At 45.4% G+C, this 21,099-nt stretch overlaps 1 protein-coding gene across 1 annotated transcript in view; it reads right to left on the bottom strand.

Annotated features, from left to right (window-relative positions):
* Nucleotides 1-5,262: 5,262 nt before the first annotated feature.
* LOC135512226 (testican-2-like) overlaps nt 5,263-21,099 on the bottom strand; it is a 77,168-nt gene continuing 61,331 nt past the window's right edge. Inside the window, exons 3-10 of the mRNA XM_064934016.1 lie at nt 19,200-19,314; nt 18,582-18,687; nt 17,998-18,109; nt 17,489-17,626; nt 16,823-17,041; nt 14,076-14,138; nt 8,233-8,370; nt 5,263-6,389 (exon numbers count right to left, since the gene is read on the bottom strand). Of these exons, the coding sequence (XP_064790088.1) occupies nt 6,262-6,389; nt 8,233-8,370; nt 14,076-14,138; nt 16,823-17,041; nt 17,489-17,626; nt 17,998-18,109; nt 18,582-18,687; nt 19,200-19,314 (1,019 nt within the window). The 3' untranslated portion in view covers nt 5,263-6,261. The remainder of the gene's footprint in view (nt 6,390-8,232; nt 8,371-14,075; nt 14,139-16,822; nt 17,042-17,488; nt 17,627-17,997; nt 18,110-18,581; nt 18,688-19,199; nt 19,315-21,099) is intronic.

Below are 21,099 nucleotides of genomic sequence, written 5' to 3'. Positions count from 1 at the left end.
AGAGACCGATAATGTGATTTTATTTTCTCTGCGATCTTCTGTTAATTAAGGGGGAAAAGCATCTAACGATGCACTTAGCTGTTCTATGAGTAGTCAGAGGTAGGCGTTAGATTACTAGCATTTTTAAGTGTAATGTTAATAGCAATGGTTTTGGGCAACCTGGTCTCAGAGCATTTTGTATTATTCTTTACGGAAATCCTGGAAACTCCATTTAGTATGATACAGTGAGGGAAAAAAGTATTTGATCCCCTGCTGATTTTGTACGTTTGCCCACTGACAAAGGAATGATCAGTCTATAATTTTAATGGTAGGTTTATTTGAACAGTGAGAGGCAGAAAAAAATCCAGAAAAACACATGTCAAAAATGTTATAAATTGATTTGCATTTTAATGAGGGACATAAGTATTTGACCCCTCTGCAAAACAGTACTTAGTACTTGGTGGCAAAACCCTTGTTGGCAATCACAGAGGACAGACGTTTTGTTGTAGTTGGCCACCAGGTTTGCACACATCTCAGGAGGGATTTTGTCCCACTCCTCTTTGCAGATCTTCTCCAAGTCATTAAGGTTTCGAGGCTGATGTTTGGCAACTCGAACCTTCAGCTCCCTCCACAGACTTTCTATGGGATTAAGGTCTGGAGACTGGCTAGGCCACTCCAGAACCTTAATGTGCTTCTTCTTAAGCCACTCCTTTGTTTCCTTGGCCGTGTGTTTTGGGTCATTGTCATGCTGGAATACCCATCCACGACCCATTTGCAATGCCCTGGGCTGAGGGAAGGTGGTTCTCACCCAAGATTTGACGGTACATGGCCCCGTCCATCGTCCCTTTGATGCGGTGAAGTTGTCCTGTCCCCTTAGCAGAAAAACACCCTCAAAGCATAATGTTTCCACCTCCATGTTTGACGGTGGGGATGGTGTTCTTGGGGTCATAGACAGCATTCCTCCTCCTCCAAACATGGCGAGTTGAGTTGATGCCAAAGAGCTCCATTTTGGTCTCATCTGACCACAGCACTTTCACCCAGTTGTCCTCTGAATCATTCAGATGTTCATTGGCAAACTTCAGATGGGCATGTATATGTGCTTTCTTGAGCAGTGGGACCTTGCGGGCACTGCAGGATTTCAGTCCTTCACGGCGTAGTGTGTTACCAATTGTTGTCTTGGTGACTATGGTCCCAGCTGCCTTGAGATCACTGACAAGATCCTCCCGTGTAGTTCTGGGCTGATTCCTCACCGTTCTCATGATCATTGCAACTCCACTAGGTGAGATCTTGCATGGAGCCCCAGGCTGAGGGAGATTGACAGTTCTTTTGTGTTTCTTCCATTTTGCGAATAATCACACCAACTGTTGTCACCTTCTCACCAAGTTGCTTGGTGATGGTCTTGTAGCCCATTCCAGCATTGTGTAGGTCTACAATCTTGTCCCTGACATCCTTGGAGAGCTGGTCTTGGCCATGGTGGAGAGTTTGGAATATGATTAATTGATTGCTTCTGTGGACAGGTGTCTTTTATACAGGTAACAAACTGAGATTAGGAGCACTCCCTTTAAGAGTGTGCTGCTGGCCTCCTGGGTGGCGCATTGGTCTAGGGCACTGCTCGAACCCAGAAACTCTGGGTTCGCGCCCAGGCTCTGTCGCAGCCGGCCTCGACCAGGAGGTCCATGGGGTGACACACAATTGGCCTGCCGTCGTCCAGGTTAGGGAGGTTTTGGCCGGTAAGGATATCCTTGTCTCATCGCGCACCAGCTACTCCTGTGGCGGGCCGGGTGCAGTGCGCACTAACCAGGTCGCCAGGTGCACAGTGTTTCCTCCGATACATTGGTGCGACTGGCTTCTGGGTTGGATGCACACTGTGTTAAGAAGCAGTGCGGCTTGGTTGGGTTGTGTTTCGGAGGATGCATGGCTTTTGACCTTAGTCTCTCCCGAGCCCGTACGGGAGTTGTAGCAACGAGACAAGATAGTAACTACTAACAATTGGGGAGAAAATGTAAAAATAATAATAATAACAATAATAATAAAAAAAAATAAGACTGTGCTCCTAATCTTAGCTTGTTACCTGTATAAAAGACACCTGGGAGCTTCTCTAATATTTCTGATTGAGAGGGTGTCGAATACTTATTTCCCTCATTAAAATGCAAATCAATTAATAACATTTTTGACATGCGTTTTTCTGGATTTTTTTGTTTGTTATTCTGTCTCTCACTGCTCAAATAAACCTACCATTAAAATTATAGACTGATAATTTCTTTGTCAGTGTGCAAACGTACAAAATCAGCAGGAGATTAAATACCTTTTTTCCCTCACTGTATGTTACGTTTTGTATGGTATGTATTAATATGTGGATGTCCATCACCTCTTCGATATGTAACTAATTACAATTAATATGATATGTTACGAATTTGCAAAAAGTACCACGTCACGAATTTGCAAACGTACAATATGTTACGTATTTCGACACAATAGTGGTAGGCTTGATTACCAGGAACGACGAGACGGCCTACAGGGAGGAGGTGAGGGCCCTCAGAGTGTGGTGTCAGGACAATAACCTCACACTCAACGTCAACAAAACTAAGGAGATGATTGTGGACTTCAGGAAACAGCAGAGGGAACAACCCCCTATCCACATCGATGGAACAGAAGTGGAGAGGGTAGTAAGTTTCAAGTTCCTCGGCATACACATCACAGACAAACTGAATTGGTCCACTCACACAGACAGCATAGGTGAAGAAGGCGCAGCAGCGCCTCTTCAACCTCAGGAGGCTGAAGAAATTTGGCTTGTCACCAAAAGCACTCACAAACTTCTACAGATGCACAATCGAGAGCATCCTGGCGGGCTGTATCACCGCCTGGTACGGCAACTGCTCCGCCCACAACCGTAAGGCTCTCCAGAGGGTAGTGAGGTCTGCACAACGTATCACCGGGGGCAAACTACCTGCCCTCCAGGACACCTACACCACCCGATGTTACAGGAAGGCCACAAAGATCATCAAGGACAACACCCACCCGAGCCACTGCCTGTTCACCCCGCTATCATCCAGAAGGCGAGGTCAGTACAGGTGCATCAAAGCTGGGACCGAGAGACTGAAAAACAGCTTCTATCTCAAGGCCATCAGACTGTTAAACAGCAACCACTAACATTGAGTGGCTGCTGCCAACACACTGACTCAACTCCAGCCACTTCAATAATGGGAATTGATGGGAAAGGATGTAAAATATATCACTAGCCCCTTTAAACAATGCTACCTAATATAATGTTTACATACCCTACATTATTCATCTCATATGTATACGTATATACTGTACTCTATCATCTACTGCATCCTTATGTAATACATGTATCACTAGCCACTTTAACTATGCCACTTTGTTTACATACTCATCTCATATGTATATACTGTACTCGATACCATCTACTGTATCTTGCCTATGCTGCTCTGCACCATCACATTTACATTTTACATTTAAGTCATTTAGCAGACGCTCTTATCCAGAGCGACTTACAAATTGGTGAATTCACCTTCTGACATCCAGTGGAACAGCCACTTTACAATAGTCACTCATTCATATCTTTATGTACATATTCTTTATCCCCTTACACTGTGTATAAGAAATTAGTTTTGGAATTGTTAGTTAGATTACTTGTTGGTTATTACTGCATTGTCGGAACTGGAAGCACAAGCATTTCGCTACACTCGCATTAACATCTGCTAACCATGTGTATGTGACAAATAAAATTTGATTAGGTATTTGCAAAACGTGTGATATGTTACGAATTCTAGCTAGGTGGCTAAGGGTTAGGGTTAAGTTTAGGAGCTAGGTTAAAGGGTTAAGGTTAGGGGAAGGGTTAGCTAAAAGGTTCGGATTAAGTGAAGGGATAGCTAAAAGGGGTTAGGATTAGGGTCAGCTAACATGCTAAGTATTTCCAAAATAGCTTAAAAGTAGACTAAAGATGTTTTTAGGAAACTGGTCCCAGAGCTGAAATTCTGGTCTTCCAAATGGGTCTGATTGTAGTGAATACATGGTTCATTCATATTACTCTCTGCTTTCTGTTCCACTGACACTATCTTCATATGTAACAGACTATACACACAGGTGCCTAGCTTATAAGGGCTTTTAAAACTAGCTGTAGTGAGTATTCACAGCATGAGAGCAAACATAAAGCTTTATAGATACTAATCTGAAGCAGAGAATGTGTATCTAACACTTTCAGTGGTTTCCACCATCTCATCTTCTCTACTTTCATACTGTACGGTACACTTTAGTCTGGATGTAAAACTAAAACCATCGCATCGACCTTTGAAGTGTGAGATTTACACCTGGTAACGTTACACGTGGCTCGTATCCAGCCAGGCAGGATGGGACGAGAAATCTGATTATCTGACATGTTGCACAGACTGATTGGCATCTTTGGGTAGCTCAGATATAAAAGCTGTCACACATCTGTTATTCTCTCCCCTGCACTCAGAGAGGAGCGTCAGAAAAAAGGCATAGATGCCAAACCTGGGTTCAAGTACTATTTGAAGTAATTGAAAATACTTGAGCTCGGCTTGATTTATTTTGCCTGATGCAAAGGACCAATAGAATAGTCACAAAACTGAAAACATCACCCAACTTGCACTTCATGAATACTCAAAGTTTTTGAAAGATTTTAAATAGCATTTGAATCCAAATCTGTTGTAGACTCTGAGGTAACATATGGTAAGTCTTCTTCTTGACCCCACCGGGCCATTACCAGATTCCATCATGGCAGAACTATGATGCTGAGAAACATGATTTTAAATGATTGATGACTTGTCCATTTCAAATAGCACAATACCAGGCAGTAGAGATACGAGGGACTGGGAAAGCTGAAGGCTCATACTTACATATGACAACATAAAGCGTCACGGTTACTGGTTGACATGGCAGTAGCTTACAGGTAAATAAATGTCTTCTGGATGCTGGGTAGAAGGGGCATCTATGGTATTGTTTTTTCTAGAATTGCAGGCTCCTGCAACCATCATTACGCACACCTGCCTTCCCTCATCTCGTCACGCGCATCAGCGATTTATTGGACTCAATCACCTGTTTATTACCTCCCCTGTGTTTGTCAGTTCCCCAGCTCTGTTCCCCACAGCTGCATTAATGTTCATATGTCATTTTGTTACCTGGTTCTGACGCTGTTCTTGTCCTGTTCCATGTCTGTCCTACATTAAATGTTCAACTTCCCGTACCTGCTTTTCATCTCCAGCGTCAGTTTTTAGCCAAGGGAAGAACAGTACGACAGAGGAATATGGTGGCCTTGTTGGGCCACATAGAACCAATTAATTTTATTATTAAACACAATGTTGATCTGCAGATAATACAATGGACACTTGTCAATCAAGCAGTACAGTCTGCCAGTCTCTCAAGGCTTTAGCAATACAGGACTAATAATAATAATGGCAAATCTGTCTTCAGATACACAGTTTATTCACATTTAGGAGTGTAGCGTGAGAAACTTTATTCTATTAGACTTGATGAGACAGAGCACTACTGTCATATGAGGTGAAGCATACGGGATGGAATGGGGTAAGTCAAAGGATGCAATAGGAATATGCAATTAGTCTAAAGTGGACTCCTCTCATTGTCTCCTCTCCATCTGCCCTGAAATGAAAGCCCCGGGTTGGTGAAAACAGTAAGGTGAAAGCCTGACTATAATTGCCTGTCCAGTTTGTTCACATCAGTGCAGAGAAAGGAGGAAATGAAGGAACGGAAGCAAGGGGAGGATGCCACTTTTGACTACTGAGATGCACCCAATTGCGTCTCCAGTTCCCAACATGAGCACATAACCTCCAGTTGCTTCCTGCCTTTAATAAAACATTTTAAGCTGCTAAAACCTGCTCCATGAGAAAGTTGTCTTGTACATACAACAGAAAAAAGAGCCAAGATATTCCCAGGTATTTAGGACACATCTCCTGACTCGTCAGACCACAGTTGCTAGCTATTGATATCACACATTGTCACGCCACTACACCCACCCCCCATCTGTCCCTCCAACCCCCTCCCTTAGTCCAGGACCGATTCAGTGTTGTTCAGAGTGAGTTTTCGGGATCATTATTTGTGTGTGTGTGTGTGTGTGTGTGTGTGTGTGTGTGTGTGTGTGTGTGTGTGTGTGTGTGTGTGTGTGTGTGTGTGTGTGTGTGTGTGTGTGTGTGTATGTATGTATGTAAGAGACAGAGAAGCAAGAGAAGTTGAGATGCTCCGGTAGTAATGTTGGACCAGCTAGACTCCATTATTTCTTCACCTCTACCAAATATATCCTCCGTCATCCGCCTCTCCTTCCTCTTCCTCTTCATTCTCCTCCGCTTCTTTCTCTTCCTCATCCTCCCATCCTACACCACTGCCAAAATCACCTGAATATGTCAGCGCCTCATCTGGAGAAGAGGAAGACAGACAGAGAGACAGAGACAGACAGAAGGATGGGAGAAGAGGAAGACAGACAGAGAGACAGAGACAGACAGAAGGATGGGAGAAGAGGAAGACAGACAGAGAGATGGGAGAAGAGGAAGACAGACAGAAGGATGGGAGAAGAGGAAGACAGACAGAGGGATGGGAGAAGAAGAAGACAGACAGAGGGATGGGAGAAGAGGAAGACAGACAGAAGGATGGGAGAAGAGGAAGACAGACAGAAGGATGGGAGAAGAAAGAGAGACAGAGACAGACAGAGGGATGGGAGAAGAGGAAGAGAGAGAGACAGACAGAGGGATGGGAGAAGAGGAAGAGAGACAGAGAGAGACAGGGATGGGAGAAGGAAGAGAGACAGAGAGAGACAGAGGGATGGGAGAAGAGGAAGAGACCGAGAGATGGGAGAAGAGGAAGACAGACAGAGGGATGGGAGAAGAGGAAGACAGACAGAGGGATGGGAGAAGAGGAAGAGAGACAGAGACAGACAGAGGGATGGGAGAAGAGGAAGAGAGACAGAGACAGACAGAGGGATGGGAGAAGAGGAAGAGAGACAGAGGGATGGGAGAAGAGGAAGACATACAGAGGGATGGGAGAAGAGGAAGACAGACAGAGGGATGGGAGAAGAGGAAGACAGACAGAGGGATGGGAGAAGAGGAAGAGAGAGAGACAGACAGAGGGATGGGAGAAGAGGAAGACAGACAGACAGAGGGATGGGAGAAGAGGAAGACACAGAGGGATGGGAGAAGAGGAAGACAGACAGAGGGATGGGAGAAGAGGAAGAGAGACAGAGGGATGGGAGAAGAGGAAGACAGACAGATGGATGGGAGAAGAGGAAGACAGACAGAGGGATGGGAGAAGAGGAAGACAGACAGAGGGATGGGAGAAGAGGAAGACAGACAGAGGGATGGGAGAAGAGGAAGAGAGACAGAGAGAGAGAGTGATGGGAGAAGAGGAAGACAGACAGAGGGATGGGAGAAGAGGAAGACAGACAGAGGGATGGGAGAAGAGGAAGACAGACAGAGGGATGGGAGAAGAGGAAGAGAGACAGAGAGAGAGGGGGATGGGAGAAGGAAGAGAGAGATTGAATTAATCAATGTACCTGTATATATATGACATTTCATTAGAAGTTGACTTCTGTTCCCTGCATGTATACTTCCCGGCTTTGATCAATTCCATCTATTTAATCCGAGAAATACATCTCTTTAAAAAAACACTGAGTGAATTTGACAATGGTGAGGTAAAGGGCATGTGTTTGACTTTGTCTGGGTTTTAATGGCTATTTCTGGACCCTGCCAGGGGAGCCATTCTTATCAGGTGCAGGTTCCGTACAGCCAGACAACCATTTATCTTGAAAGACTTTTCTCTCAGCGACAAGCGACCCTTTAGAATGCAAATGATCCCTGACAACATGGTTTGAATGTGGCACTGTGCCTGACTGCTAGTGGTGCTGTGGACCTGAGCCCTAGCTGACACATAAAGGGTGCATTTTACTGAGTATGTGTAGGGATCTGTATCGAGTGTGTAGGACAATCAATATAGACGGTGTGTGTCGAGGTTCTGCAACGAGTGTTTGAGCACAGACGAGTGTTGGGGTACAGAGTGTGTGTGACGGGTCAATACTGATCATTCGACAGTGTATGGGTATCAATACTGAGGGTGTGAGGGTGTGTGTGTGTGTTTTGGCGTACCGCTTGTGTGTGATGGTCTGTAGCCAACCCGAGTATGTGCGTGAGGTTCTATATGGAGTGTGTGCCAGGGTTTTCACCATCAGTTTGAGATCTGAGAGCAATTGAACACTGACGGGGGTCTTACCACAGTCAGGGTTGCCATGGATTCTGGAGCTGGCTAGTTCCCCACCGTGTTGGTCGACACACCAGCACTCTCCCCTGGCCTGATCACACTGTAGCTTTCTATAGTATCCATCTTCATCACAGCTAGGGATGAACAGGCCTAAGACACACACAAGCAAAGGGAAGTTACATATGGAGGCACACATGCTTTTTTAGACCGAATAAATCTAGATTTGCATTGCGGTGTATGTGATGTTACATTTTCATTAGCCTACTCCATTACATATATGGGGCGGCAGGTAGCCTAGTGGTTAGAGCGTTGGACTAGTAACCGAATCGTTTCGAGATCAAATCCCCGAGCTGACAAGGTAGAAATCTGCAGGCTGTTATTGTATATAAGAATTTGTTCTTAACTGACTTGCCTAGTCACTTGTGATTCCAATCCTATTATTGACTATTCATTATCCTATGATTTTATATATTTAATTATACATTTTGTGGTTTGCATTAGAAGACAGCTTGGTTGTTTCACATGACAAAAAGGCTCGTTTTCACATGATTGTAGAAAGTAATATATATAGTCATGAAGGTGATCCAAACATGAACGCCTGTGGCCTATAAAAGGCCTAACTGCTGTGGGTGCAGCTATAGGTGCACATTCTTTCCCAGCATTAACACTTCTGAAATGCATCTGAATAGGAACATAATGCACACTGAATAGGAACATAATGCACACTGAATAGGAACATAATGCACACTGAATAGGAACATAATGCACACTGAATAGGAACATAATGCACACTGAATAGGAACATAATGCACACTGAATAGGAACATAATGCACACTGAATAGGAACATAATGCACACTGAATAGGAACATAATGCACACTGAATAGGAACATAATGCACACTGAATAGGAACATAATGCACACTGAATAGGAACATAATGCACACTGAATAGGAACATAATGCACACTGAATAGACACTTTGTGTGGAGGGACCTTGATAGTCCAACAATAGACCGGCAAATCACTAGAATGCTAATAACCCTAAGATTGTTTTGCAAAAAAAATCAGTCTTTCATTTCTGAGGAGGTCCAATGGAGCTGCAATGAGACCCAACTTTGGAACTACAGAACTCAAGTTTGTCCTCTCTGTGTGTGGAAGCAGAATCCTGGGGCGGATACACCTATAGAAAGAAACAAGATCATGGCCAACAAATCAATCTGGAAATGCACCGAGTACCATTCATACTCGTGCCGAGGTTGCATTGTCCTCATTGACAGGGTTATCTCCAAGGTATCTGGAGACCACAACCACATCCCGGGATGGAAAGCAGATTGAAGTCCGACAGGTACTGAACAACTTGAAGAAGAGGAGTGTGGAGACTGAGGAAAGCGCGCTGCATGTTTTGGAGCCTGCCTCATCGGGCCGTGACAGGTGTTGTAAGGCATTATTTGCCCTCAGAAAATAACTTGAAAAGGTGTATACAGAGGCACCGGCAGAAGAACAAAGACAAGCAGATGTCGCCGGTACTGGCTCCAGTTCCCGGGGGCAATGGTACGGCAGTGGGTGGAGGCCAGGTTACACCTGCAACCCTCTCCAAACTCGTAATATCTGAGCTCTATCAAACCACACATTGTGGAGATCTGTTCCTCCAACACAACAGTGGGCCAGGACCAGACAGGCTTCTGATCTTAACAACCAAAGACAACTTGGAATTCCTGTGCAACTGCGATCCCTGGCTTGCCAACGGAACATTCGAGAAGGTCCCACGTCTGTTCCAGCAGGTGAATACCATCCATGGAATTCCCACATATTCACCAAATGAAGCCGACCTGATGCGACAGGAGCACGTGATTGCAGCAGCCATTATTATGTTGCCCGATAATTCTGAGGTAAGCATCATCCTTCACTATCCTATTGAAGTTGTTTTAAAGGGATAGTTAACTCTTTTTTTGTTGTTGCTTGTTTTCGACATCCCTGGGCTGTGGTTGTTTCCTCCAAACCTTTAAACCATTTGTTAGCTGGTTATTAAGCAAGGTTGAGAATAAGAATACGAATCTGGCTAGATTTTTGGAGAACGTAGCAATGCTAGTGGAAATGGGTAGTTTCAGTTAGTGATGCATTCAAAACCATAAAATATGGTTTTGAATGGGGGGTAAACATCAACATACATTTTTGCGGACATACACTCGTGCCTTCCTTGCACTGAAGAACTTGAACCTGGATCTGAAACCAGAATCCGTCATGACTGACTTCAAGCCAGCAGCTCCCGTAAAGGCCTTCAAGAAGGTGTTTCCGGGAATCCACAACCAGTGATGCTTCTTCCATCTGGGTCCACTTTTTTAGGCAGCAACTGTCCCGCTGTCCTGAAGTGGCATCAAAGTCCTGGAGAGACCCCGACTTCGCCCTCCACATCAAGATGCTTCACAGGCTGACATCTGTCCCCGCCCGCTGAAGTGGTGAGATGTTTCAAGGAGATGAAGCAAAAATCTGTTCTTTCAGGACCCGGCGCTGTCCACTTTGAGGACACATGGATTGGGCGCCCGATGGGCAAGGGTAAAAAACAATGCAGAAGAGCACTGGAATTTGCCATGGGTATGTACTTGTCTAGATGTCTGTAGGCCAGTCATTTCATTAGTACATGCAATGTTATTATACTACTAATAACACTAAATAATCTAACAAAATAGGCCCTACTAATAGGCTAATAATAATATACTAATAGTAATGTGAGTATAATATGTATAATAGGCTATTGTAACAAGGTTAAAGACAATGGCAAATGGGTGTTAAACATGTTTCGATCTTTGGACTTCAGAAATGTGGAACTACTAAGATGCTGTCCTGAAGGACATGGGGAAGGCCAATAACATCCCAAAGGGCTGTTGTCGGTCGTTTGTGGGGCATAATACCTATTCCACAGTGACAAAACCCACAATTTGTTAGTTCTTCGATGCCTTGCAACTGCAACAGCATAGGATGACACTGCAGAAGGAGCAGTACCTCGCTGGTAGTCAACCGCTACTAAATGTGCAACTTCTGCGCAGCAGCGAGCAGGAATTGAAGCAGCTCGTGGAGGACTGCCAGAATAAACCACTGGCTGTGTACCCGAGAGGCATCGCCACCTTCAACCACACAGGAAAATGACTGCCCTGCAACACTTTTGAGAACAGAGAGCAACTCTCAACTGGCACACCTGTTCATGACACCTTACTGCATTGTTCATTCTTTTTTGGTTTGTTATTTTCGGTCTTTGGTGCTTATTTTTTATCACTGTTGGAGAACCAGGCTATTTGTAAATAAAATGTTAATTGTGAGTTTTATTTTTCTTCATTTATTCGGTTTAATCAAGAGATCCATGTTCAAAAAGCATTTGACTTGCTGATGTTTGCAGGTTAACATCTACAGTTAGACCTGCATACAGATGGCAGATCTTCATTTGAGCCAGTTTGCTACCGCAGGAAAATAATTCATGGAAAGAGTTACAAACTTTAAAGGCCTTTTTAAACCTTAAACACAATACAAGTTAGAAATGTCATGCATTGCAGGAAAGTTCCCCTGTAACAGGGTGATTAAAGATCCTCCATCTGTAGGCCAGTAAGCTATACATTCTGGCAAACCATCAGCCATTTTTCACATTTCATGAACACATATCCATTCATTAAGGAGTCAGGAGATGGAGGTGAATAACTGTAGTCAGTACCATAGAGATAGAATGACAATCTAATTCTAATACTCTATGGTCAGCATACTACTGCTGCACCAAGGGGCTGGCTCATAACAAGAGAACAAGGACAGACATGCTCTGAATCTGGACTAGTTAACCTTTACAAGACTGTTAAGATACTTTGGAATATATCAGCATCTACTGTATGTTATAATAATATAATATATGTATATATGTAATATATGCATTACTATTTAAACAGCCTCCTACAGATGGTCAGAATTTGCTCCCCAAAAAAGAATGACATCGGGGTAGGATGTCATAGGACTTCTATAATGTAAGTGAGAGAATAAGTTGAAAAATGTGTTCATGTAAATAAATGACATAACATTGCATTGGGCTGTGTTCTTATCAGCTGAGGCAGCCCTCTAGTCCCTGGGTGATTGGCTTTCCAGGGACCTGTGTCTGAGTATCACTGGCAGAATTTGCCCAGCCTCCTCTCTGCTCCACTCCGTGTCCTTGAGGAGCCTTGATACACAGCTTAGCCAAGTCAGCAACACACACACATACAGTATACACAGACACAGACACAGACACAGACACAGACACAGACACACACACACACACACAGTACCCACGATATGCATGCACAAGCAGGCACAAACATGCAAACACACACAAACACGAAAACCTTACACATGATATACACCGAGTCTACTAACAAGGAACACCATTCTAATACTGAACTGCATCCCCGTTTGACCTCAGAACAGCCTCAATTCATCGGGGCATGGACGACAAGGTGTGGAAAGCATTCCACAGATAGGCTGGCCCAAGTTGACTCCAATGCTTCCCACAGTTGTGTCAAGTTGGCTGGATGTCCTTTGGGTGGTGGACCATTCTTGATACACACCGGAAACAGTTGAGCGTGAAAAACATCAATGTTGCAGTTCTTGACACACTCAAACCGGTGCGCCTGTCACCTACTACCATACCACGTTCAAAGGCACTTAAATCTTTTGTATTGCCCATTCACCCTCTGAATGGCACACATACACAATCTATGTCATAATTGTCTCAAGGCTTAAAAATCCTTCTTTAACCTGTCTCCTCCCCTTCATCTACACTGATTGAAGTGGATTTAATAAGTGACATCACCTGGTCAGTCTATGTCATGTTCCTTAAATTTTTGTACACTCAGTGTATTGCATAACACACACACGCACAGTCCGCATTGTGTCACAGACACACTGCCATGTGGTTAGCATCACACACACAGTGGAGTAAAGTACCTAAGTAAAACATACTTTGAAGTACTACTTAAGTACCTGTACTTTACGTCACTATTTATATTCTTGACTTCACTACATTCCTAAAGAAAATGATGTACTTTTTACTCCATACATTTTCCTTGACACACAAAAGTACTCAATGCCTAGCAGCACAGGAAAATAGTCCAATTCACACACTTATCAAGAGAAAATCCCTGGACATCACTCTGGCCTCTAATCTTTCAGACTCACTAAACACAAATGCTTTATTTGTTGGAGTGTTGGAGTCTACCCCGAGCCATGAATAAATAAAAACAGCATCATTCTTCTGACTGGTTGGCTTAATATAAGGAAGAAGAAACATATATTTTCACTTGTACTTTTGATACTTAAGTATATTTTAGCAATTACATTTACTTTTGATACTTTAAGCATATTTAAAACCAAATACTTTTAGACTTTTACTCAAGTCGTATTTTACTGGGTGACTTTCACTTGACTCATTTTCTATTAAGGTAGCTTTACTTTTACTCAAGTATGAGTACTTTTTCCACCACTGCACACACACACCCTGGTTCCTGCAGACCCTAGCCGTTTGTCTGTATGGAGCTATAATCCACCGGGCTGATCAGGGGATTATCCCTGCCTTCTGCTTGGCATCTGTTTAATGAAACTCCTCAGTGATACACACACACACACACACACACACACACACACACACACACACACACACACACACACACACACACACACACACACACACACACACACACACACACACACACACACACACACACACACACACACACACACATTGTGCGCATACGCACACTAACGTGTGGTACACAAATGTTCACTCAAGCACAAAGCGCACATGTTCATCTGGGAAATGTGAATCATGCAGGAACATAATGCATACCCAGTTTCTTCTTGCCTCCCTCCTGGACTTGGATCCTCTCCAGCTCAGCCAGGCAGGGGGGCTCTGAGAGGGAAACACATCAATGCTTCAGTTCATCACTCCAATACACACAAACACTAAAGCACACGTGTGCGTGTGTACACATTGGGTTGAGCTTTTATTGGTAAGTCAACGGTAAACTTTGAAATCAAGGCATAGGAAATCTGTAGAAAATAATTCAGACGTCAAACATTCGCACAAATCTCCCGTTATTATGCATGATTTAAATGCTACTTTGAACTACTGTGTTTCTCAGGTTCCCCCCTCTGTAGGCTATGCAGTGGACTTGGACTCCACAGAAGCTGTGCCCAAAATGACACCCTATCCCATACATAGTGCACTACTTTAATGGGCTCTGGCAAAAAGTAGTGCACTAGACAGGGAATAAGATGCCATTTGGAACACAGTCAGTGGCTCCAGCCAGGTCCAGTGGTAAACACAGGTCTCGTCTGGTTTCTGCTCGGCTGCTTGGCTGACACACATACAGTCTGTGAGAGCTCTGGGAGGACCAGCCTGTCAACAAGCTACAGTCATGTTGTTACTGCACAATGGTGGCCATTCCCCCAAAACAACAATGGGGGAGACAAACTGTGACGGACCGTGAGAGGCGCAAAAAGGGTGAGGGGCGAGAGAGGGGGAGAGGACACAGAGTTTTCAATACCTGTACGTTGTGTAGCCATGGCCACAGTAGGGAACTCTGAATGCCAGGTTACATGAAAAACACACATAACTGCACACGGACACACACACATTCCACCCCCCATCTACACACACAATATCCCCCATATTCACTCTCTCTGGAAACAGAGTTACCAGGCAACGGTGCAGACCTTAGCGTCTCACTCTCTCTCACACACACCCACCCACAGTGACACACACCCCTCTCCCCGCAGTATACTATACGCAGTACACACACACACACACACACACACACACACACACACACACACACACACACACACACACACACACACACACACACACACACACACACCCCTCTCCCTCACAGGCACACACCCCTCTCCCTCACAGACACACACCCCTCTCCCCACAGTATACTCACTCCCTCACAGACACACACTCCTCTCCCCACAGTATACTCACTCCCTCACAGACACACACTCCTCTCCCTCACAGACACACACCCCTCTCCCTCACAGACACACACCACTCTCCCTCACAGACACATACTCCTCTCCCCACAGTATACTCACTCCCTCACAGACACACACTCCTCTCCCTCACAGACACACACCCCTCTCCCTCACAGACACACACCACTCTCCCTCACAGACACACACTCCTCTCCCCACAGTATACTCACTCCCTCACAGACACACACTCCTCTCCCTCACAGACACACACCCCTCTCCCTACAGTATACTCACTCCCTCAGACACACACTCCTCTCCCCACAGTATACTCACTCCCTCACAGACACACACCCCTCTCCCTCACAGACACACACCCCTCTCCCCACAGTATACTTACTCCCTCACAGACACACACCCCTCTCCCCACAGTATACTCACTCCCTCACAGACACACACCCCTCTCCCTCACAGACACACACCCCTCTCCCCACAGTATACTTACTCCATCACAGACACACACCCCTCTCCCTCACAGACACACACCCCTCTCCCTCACAGACACACACCACTCTCCCTCACAGACACACACTCCTCTCCCCACAGTATACTCACTCCCTCACAGACACACACCCCTCTCCCTCACAGACACACACCCCTCTCCCTCACAGACACACACTCCTCTCCCCACAGTATACTCACTCCCTCACAGACACACACTCCTCTCCCCACAGTATACTCACTCCCTCACAGACACACACTCCTCTCCCTCACAGACACACACTCCTCTCCCTCACAGACACACACCCCTCTCCCTCACAGACACACACCACTCTCCCTCACAGACACACACTCCTCTCCCCACAGTATACTCACTCCCTCACAGACACACACCCCTCTCCCTCACAGACACACACTCCTCTCCCTCACAGACACACACCCCTCTCCCTCACAGACACACACTCCTCTCCCTCACAGACACACACCCCTCTCCCTCACAGACACACACCCCTCTCCCTCACAGACACACACCCCTCTCCCTCACAGACACACACTCCTCTCCCTCACAGACACACACCCCTCTCCCTCACAGACACACACCCCTCTCCCTCACAGACACACACCCCTCTCCCTCACAGACACACACCCCTCTCCCTCACAGACACACACCCTCTCCCCACAGTATACTCACTCCCTCACAGACACACACCCCTCTCCCTCACAGACACACACCCCTCTCCCTCACAGACACACACCCTCTCCCTCACAGACACACACTCCTCTCCCTCACAGACACACACCCCTCTCCCTCACAGACACACACCCCTCTCCCTCACAGACACACACCCTCTCCCTCACAGACACACACTCCTCTCCCTCACAGACACACACCCCTCTCCCTCACAGACACACACCCCTCTCCCTCACAGACACACACCCCTCTCCCTCACAGACACACATCCCTCTCCCTCACAGACACACACCCCTCTCCCTCACAGACACACACCCCTCTCCCTCACAGACACACACCCCTCTCCCCACAGTATACTCACTCCCTCACAGACACACACCCCTCTCCCTCACAGACACACACCCCTCTGCCCACAGTATACTCACTCTGTCTCCAGAAGCAGAGGCACCACTCGGCTGTAGAAACCTTCCCATCCCTGTAGGAATCGCAGGAGTTGAAGAAGGGTCGGATGCAGACCTCATACTTGTCCAGGTTAATGGCTGCCAGCTCGGCCTGGTCCAGATACAGATCACTGTTGGTGTCCAGCTTTGAGAACATCCAACCTATAGAGTCCTTACAGCTGGCCACCACGTTCCTGTCCATGACTACAGACAGAGATATGAGACACATATTAGAGAGAGACACACACAATCAGTGAAAAGGGGGAGGGGGAATGAGTTATAATCTTCATATACAGAACAAATATTTATAACAGTGGTAGACGTCAGGATTACAGTGAGTAAAATGTCACTAGATTGCAAAAGAAAGGAGAATGTCTTCACTGTTGCATCTGATACAGTATGTTGCTGGTCCTATTTTAATCTGACCTGATGCAGTGCTGGTCCTATAATAACTTAGCTGTCTCTTTTTTTTTTCTCGTCTACTGTATTTGTTTACTTTATTGAGACATTTATGCAATGACATAGGGTGAGACAGACAGGTGGGATAAGGAGATGAAAGGGTTGGAGCAGAATTTGAACCACCGTCTCTGGTGGGGAGAGGAGTTGACGTTACCTCTGGACCCCAGGCTCTGCATCGGATCTATCTCCTACCTGATCCAGTGTTAGCCACTGCCGGGTTGCTGCCTCCAGTCTTGCTGTTGTTGTTCAGCTTGGCATTGCCCTGCAGCAGCTGGAACCAGTCCCTCAGCCTCTCCCCCAGATCAGAGAGGTCCTGCCCTGTACAACTCTCTGAGAGAGAGAGAGAGAGAGAGAGAGAGAGAGAGAGAGAGAGAGAGGGAGAGAGAGAGGGAGGGAGAGAGAGAGAGGAGAGAGAGAGAGAGAGAGAGAGAGAGAGAGAGAGAGAGAGAGAGAGAGAGAGAGAGAGAGAGGAGAGAGAGAGAGAGAGAGAGAGAGAGAGAGAGAGAGAGAGAGAGAGGGAGAGAGAGAGGGAGGGAGAGAGAGAGAGAGAGAGAGAGAGAGAGAGAGAGAGGGGAGAGAGAGAGAGAGAGAGAGAGAGAGAGAGAGAGAGAGAGATTGTATAGCATTGCAGTTTTGTGTGTGAGCATGTGTGTGCATTTGGGCATGTGTGCACATTTGTGTGTTTGCATGTGCATACTTACCATGCTTGACCTCTGTCTCTGTGATGGGCGCTGTGGTTGGACAGGGACAAAGACCTGGACACTTCATAGTCAGCTCCTTCCCTGTGAGGCACCCCTGCTGCTCCAGTTTACACTGCAACACACACTTATCTTACCAGGCTATGTTTCTCTGTGTTTTGTGGTGATTATCAGTGAATTAAAACACGGCTGTTGTGTTGTCTCTCCTGAATCTAGAACATGTACATAAGGGTATAGATACTGTTAGAGGTGAACAGTGTCCAAAGATATACAACACAATGCCAAAGGGTTGTGATAAATAGCCTCAGAGGAACAGGAGGACCAGAGAGTTGTGGTGGTGAGGCATCTCTCGCATGTGTTTTTAGTGATTTATGCTTTGTCTTCTGGGACTGTCTCTGACCTTGTTGAGAAATGATATGTTGAAGAGGAAACAGGAAATGAAAAGACTATGCTCTATTCATCTAAAGGCTTGTTTCGGAAAGAGATTCAAATTAAGGTGTACAGTCAGTCGACAGTTACCTTTATGAATATTTAATCTGTATCTGGGATTGAAATAAATTCCCCCGTCACTATGTGTGTTGCTATACCTGTGACGCGTAGTTGTGTCCATCAGAGCCACACACAGGAACAGAGGAGGAGATGGGGCAGGGCCGGCATCCTCCCTCAGGAGACCTCAGGGAAGGCTGCTTCAGTCTACAGAGCACACACACACACACACACAGTAGTTTAGCAGTTTGTTTTGAATGAATTCCACCTCATAATGATACTATATATTTATATTGCATTTAGTGGAAGCTTGTGCTGTTTTCTACCCGGTAACACATCCACAGACATGTCCTGACGATCCTTCCTCGTATCATAACAACCACGGGGTATTTATAGAGCTAGAGTTAAACCTGGGAACGTACAGTAACTGTGCAGTACAGAACGCCTAGAGGTGTTTAATCATCTGTCTACAGCACAGCAGCAGAATCCTTCAACCTCAGGCTGTAATGAGGGAAAAGCACTTTTAGGGTGCTAACCATAGAAATAGACTCTCATTCTGTGACAGCATACTGTATCTAGTCCTTGAGGGCCACAGTGTGTGTGCGTGTGTGTGCGTGCTTGCGTTAGTATGTGTGTGTGTGCGCTCACACATTTGTCTCTTTGAGTGCATGGCAAGTCAAATTCATCAACCATTTTTCTTGAGGGCTAGACACACTCACCTGTGCTCAAGCTTTTTGCGGTTGACACACACAGCCCTTTGGTATCCCTGGGCGATACACACCTTGTGTCGGCTACACTTCACCTTCTGACAGGGGTCCTTGGTGGTGTCAACATCTATGGACAGACAAGGACATCAGACGATAGAAATCTCTTGGTGTTTCTCGCCTTCTCCCTCCCCTTTATCCATCTCATTTTCCGTGCCCGTTTTCTTAGGAAACGAGAAGAGCAATCTTTCTTCCTACAGTATGTGTGTTTCTCACCAGCTCTCTCTTCCTGTGACTATCCGGTTCTCTTTCGCTCTTTGCTTGCCTCTTTCCATGCTTTATGTAAACCTTCTGCTGTGACCACTTTCTCCATTTTCTTTCTTTCTTATTTATTTGACCTTTATTTAACTTGGCAAGTCAGTTAAGAACAAATTCTTATTTTCAATGATGGCCTAGGAACAGTGGGTTAACTGTCTTGTTCAGGGGCAGGATGACAGATTTGTACCTTGTCAGCTCGGGGGTTTGAACTTGCAACCTTCTGGTTGCTAGTCCAACGCTCTAACCACTAGGCTACCCTGCCGACCCTCCTCCCCTCCCCTCCCCTCCCCATCTCTATTTTCTAAGTTACTTTCCTTCCATGAACTTACTAGTTGCAAAACAATGTAAGCGTTTGCATGTCAGATGGTGGTAGTCTAAAAGTGCTGTTCAACATGCCTACTCATTCATTTGGCAAATAATGGCAATATTTACATGTCTGAAGGTGGAAGTCCACCCTTCCTCACATAGCCATTACAGTGACATGGACATCAACTTCACTACCCAGTAGATAAAGCCAATCAACAGGCCTTCCAGGTCCAGATGCTGTCAATTATAAGCCCCCTTCTGTTCTTAGGTCTATGGGGAGGACCTTCAAGGGACTGTGCTCTTTCAATGGGTCTGTTCCAGGTGGTGTTGCTCTTGTGTTCTGACGTGTCAATTAGCATGTGGTTCAATGCCAAAATCATGCATTTAACACTTCCTCTGTAGTTGAGCATTGAATGTATAGAGACTATACAGTATGTTATGTGGAGGAAGACCTAGGCGCAATTATGTTTTTTCTTCAAGGGGCCTAGATGGATTTTGTAGATGGTCTAGAATGGTATTTCTTCTACCTGAGGAGCTGTGAGGGGTAGCAACTTCATATCCACGCCCTCACCTGCACCTGAAGCTAGAAGTAATCAGAAAGGAGCGTGCCAGCTGGCTTGTGACGGAACCCAGCTGAATCTCATGGATTAAAAGACTTCCTCCAGTGAATTTTATACTTTTTCTGTTAAAAAGCGATATCCCAAGAATAAATACAGTAAAGTACACACACTAAAGGGTAAAAAAAATAATGTTTTAAGCAAACTGCAAACTTCAAAGAGTAGGGCATTCAAGGAGTTGGTCTGATGGGAATCCGTGATTCCCCCCCCCGCTTAAGGAACAACAGAGGAGCAAAAGAGAACAAAAGAGGAAAGTCCCCTGGCATGGCTGAGGGAAGACATTTCGAGTTGGCTGGTGCTGCCAGAGGGGTGGAATAAAGACCCATAATAAAGCATTGCCTGCATCTAGAATTGAATTTGCGTAGTGGAATACAGTTGAGCAGACAAGTTTCTAGGATTTCCACATTTTTTAAAAATGTGCAGGGTCTGGATTTTTGACTTTTTTTTTACATGATGGATAGATGACATTAGCATAATAATTTTTAATACCACACAACTTACAGAAATGAGTGGCTACTCTGACAGTGACAAACAGAGCAATAAAAACGACCTGGTCTTGAATGCAAACAATAGTCCAGGCCAATTATGAGACAGACATAACCTTTAGAAACAACGGCTTGCGTGATGATACAAGCTCCCTAATCACGGTGAACCACCCTTCTCCATTCATGCCT

This window comes from Oncorhynchus masou, chromosome 24 (assembly GCF_036934945.1).
Source record: "Oncorhynchus masou masou isolate Uvic2021 chromosome 24, UVic_Omas_1.1, whole genome shotgun sequence".
Classification (NCBI taxonomy): domain Eukaryota; kingdom Metazoa; phylum Chordata; class Actinopteri; order Salmoniformes; family Salmonidae; genus Oncorhynchus; species Oncorhynchus masou.
Note: the sequence above shows the minus strand (reverse complement) of the source record. Positions and strands in the feature narration are given on the sequence as shown.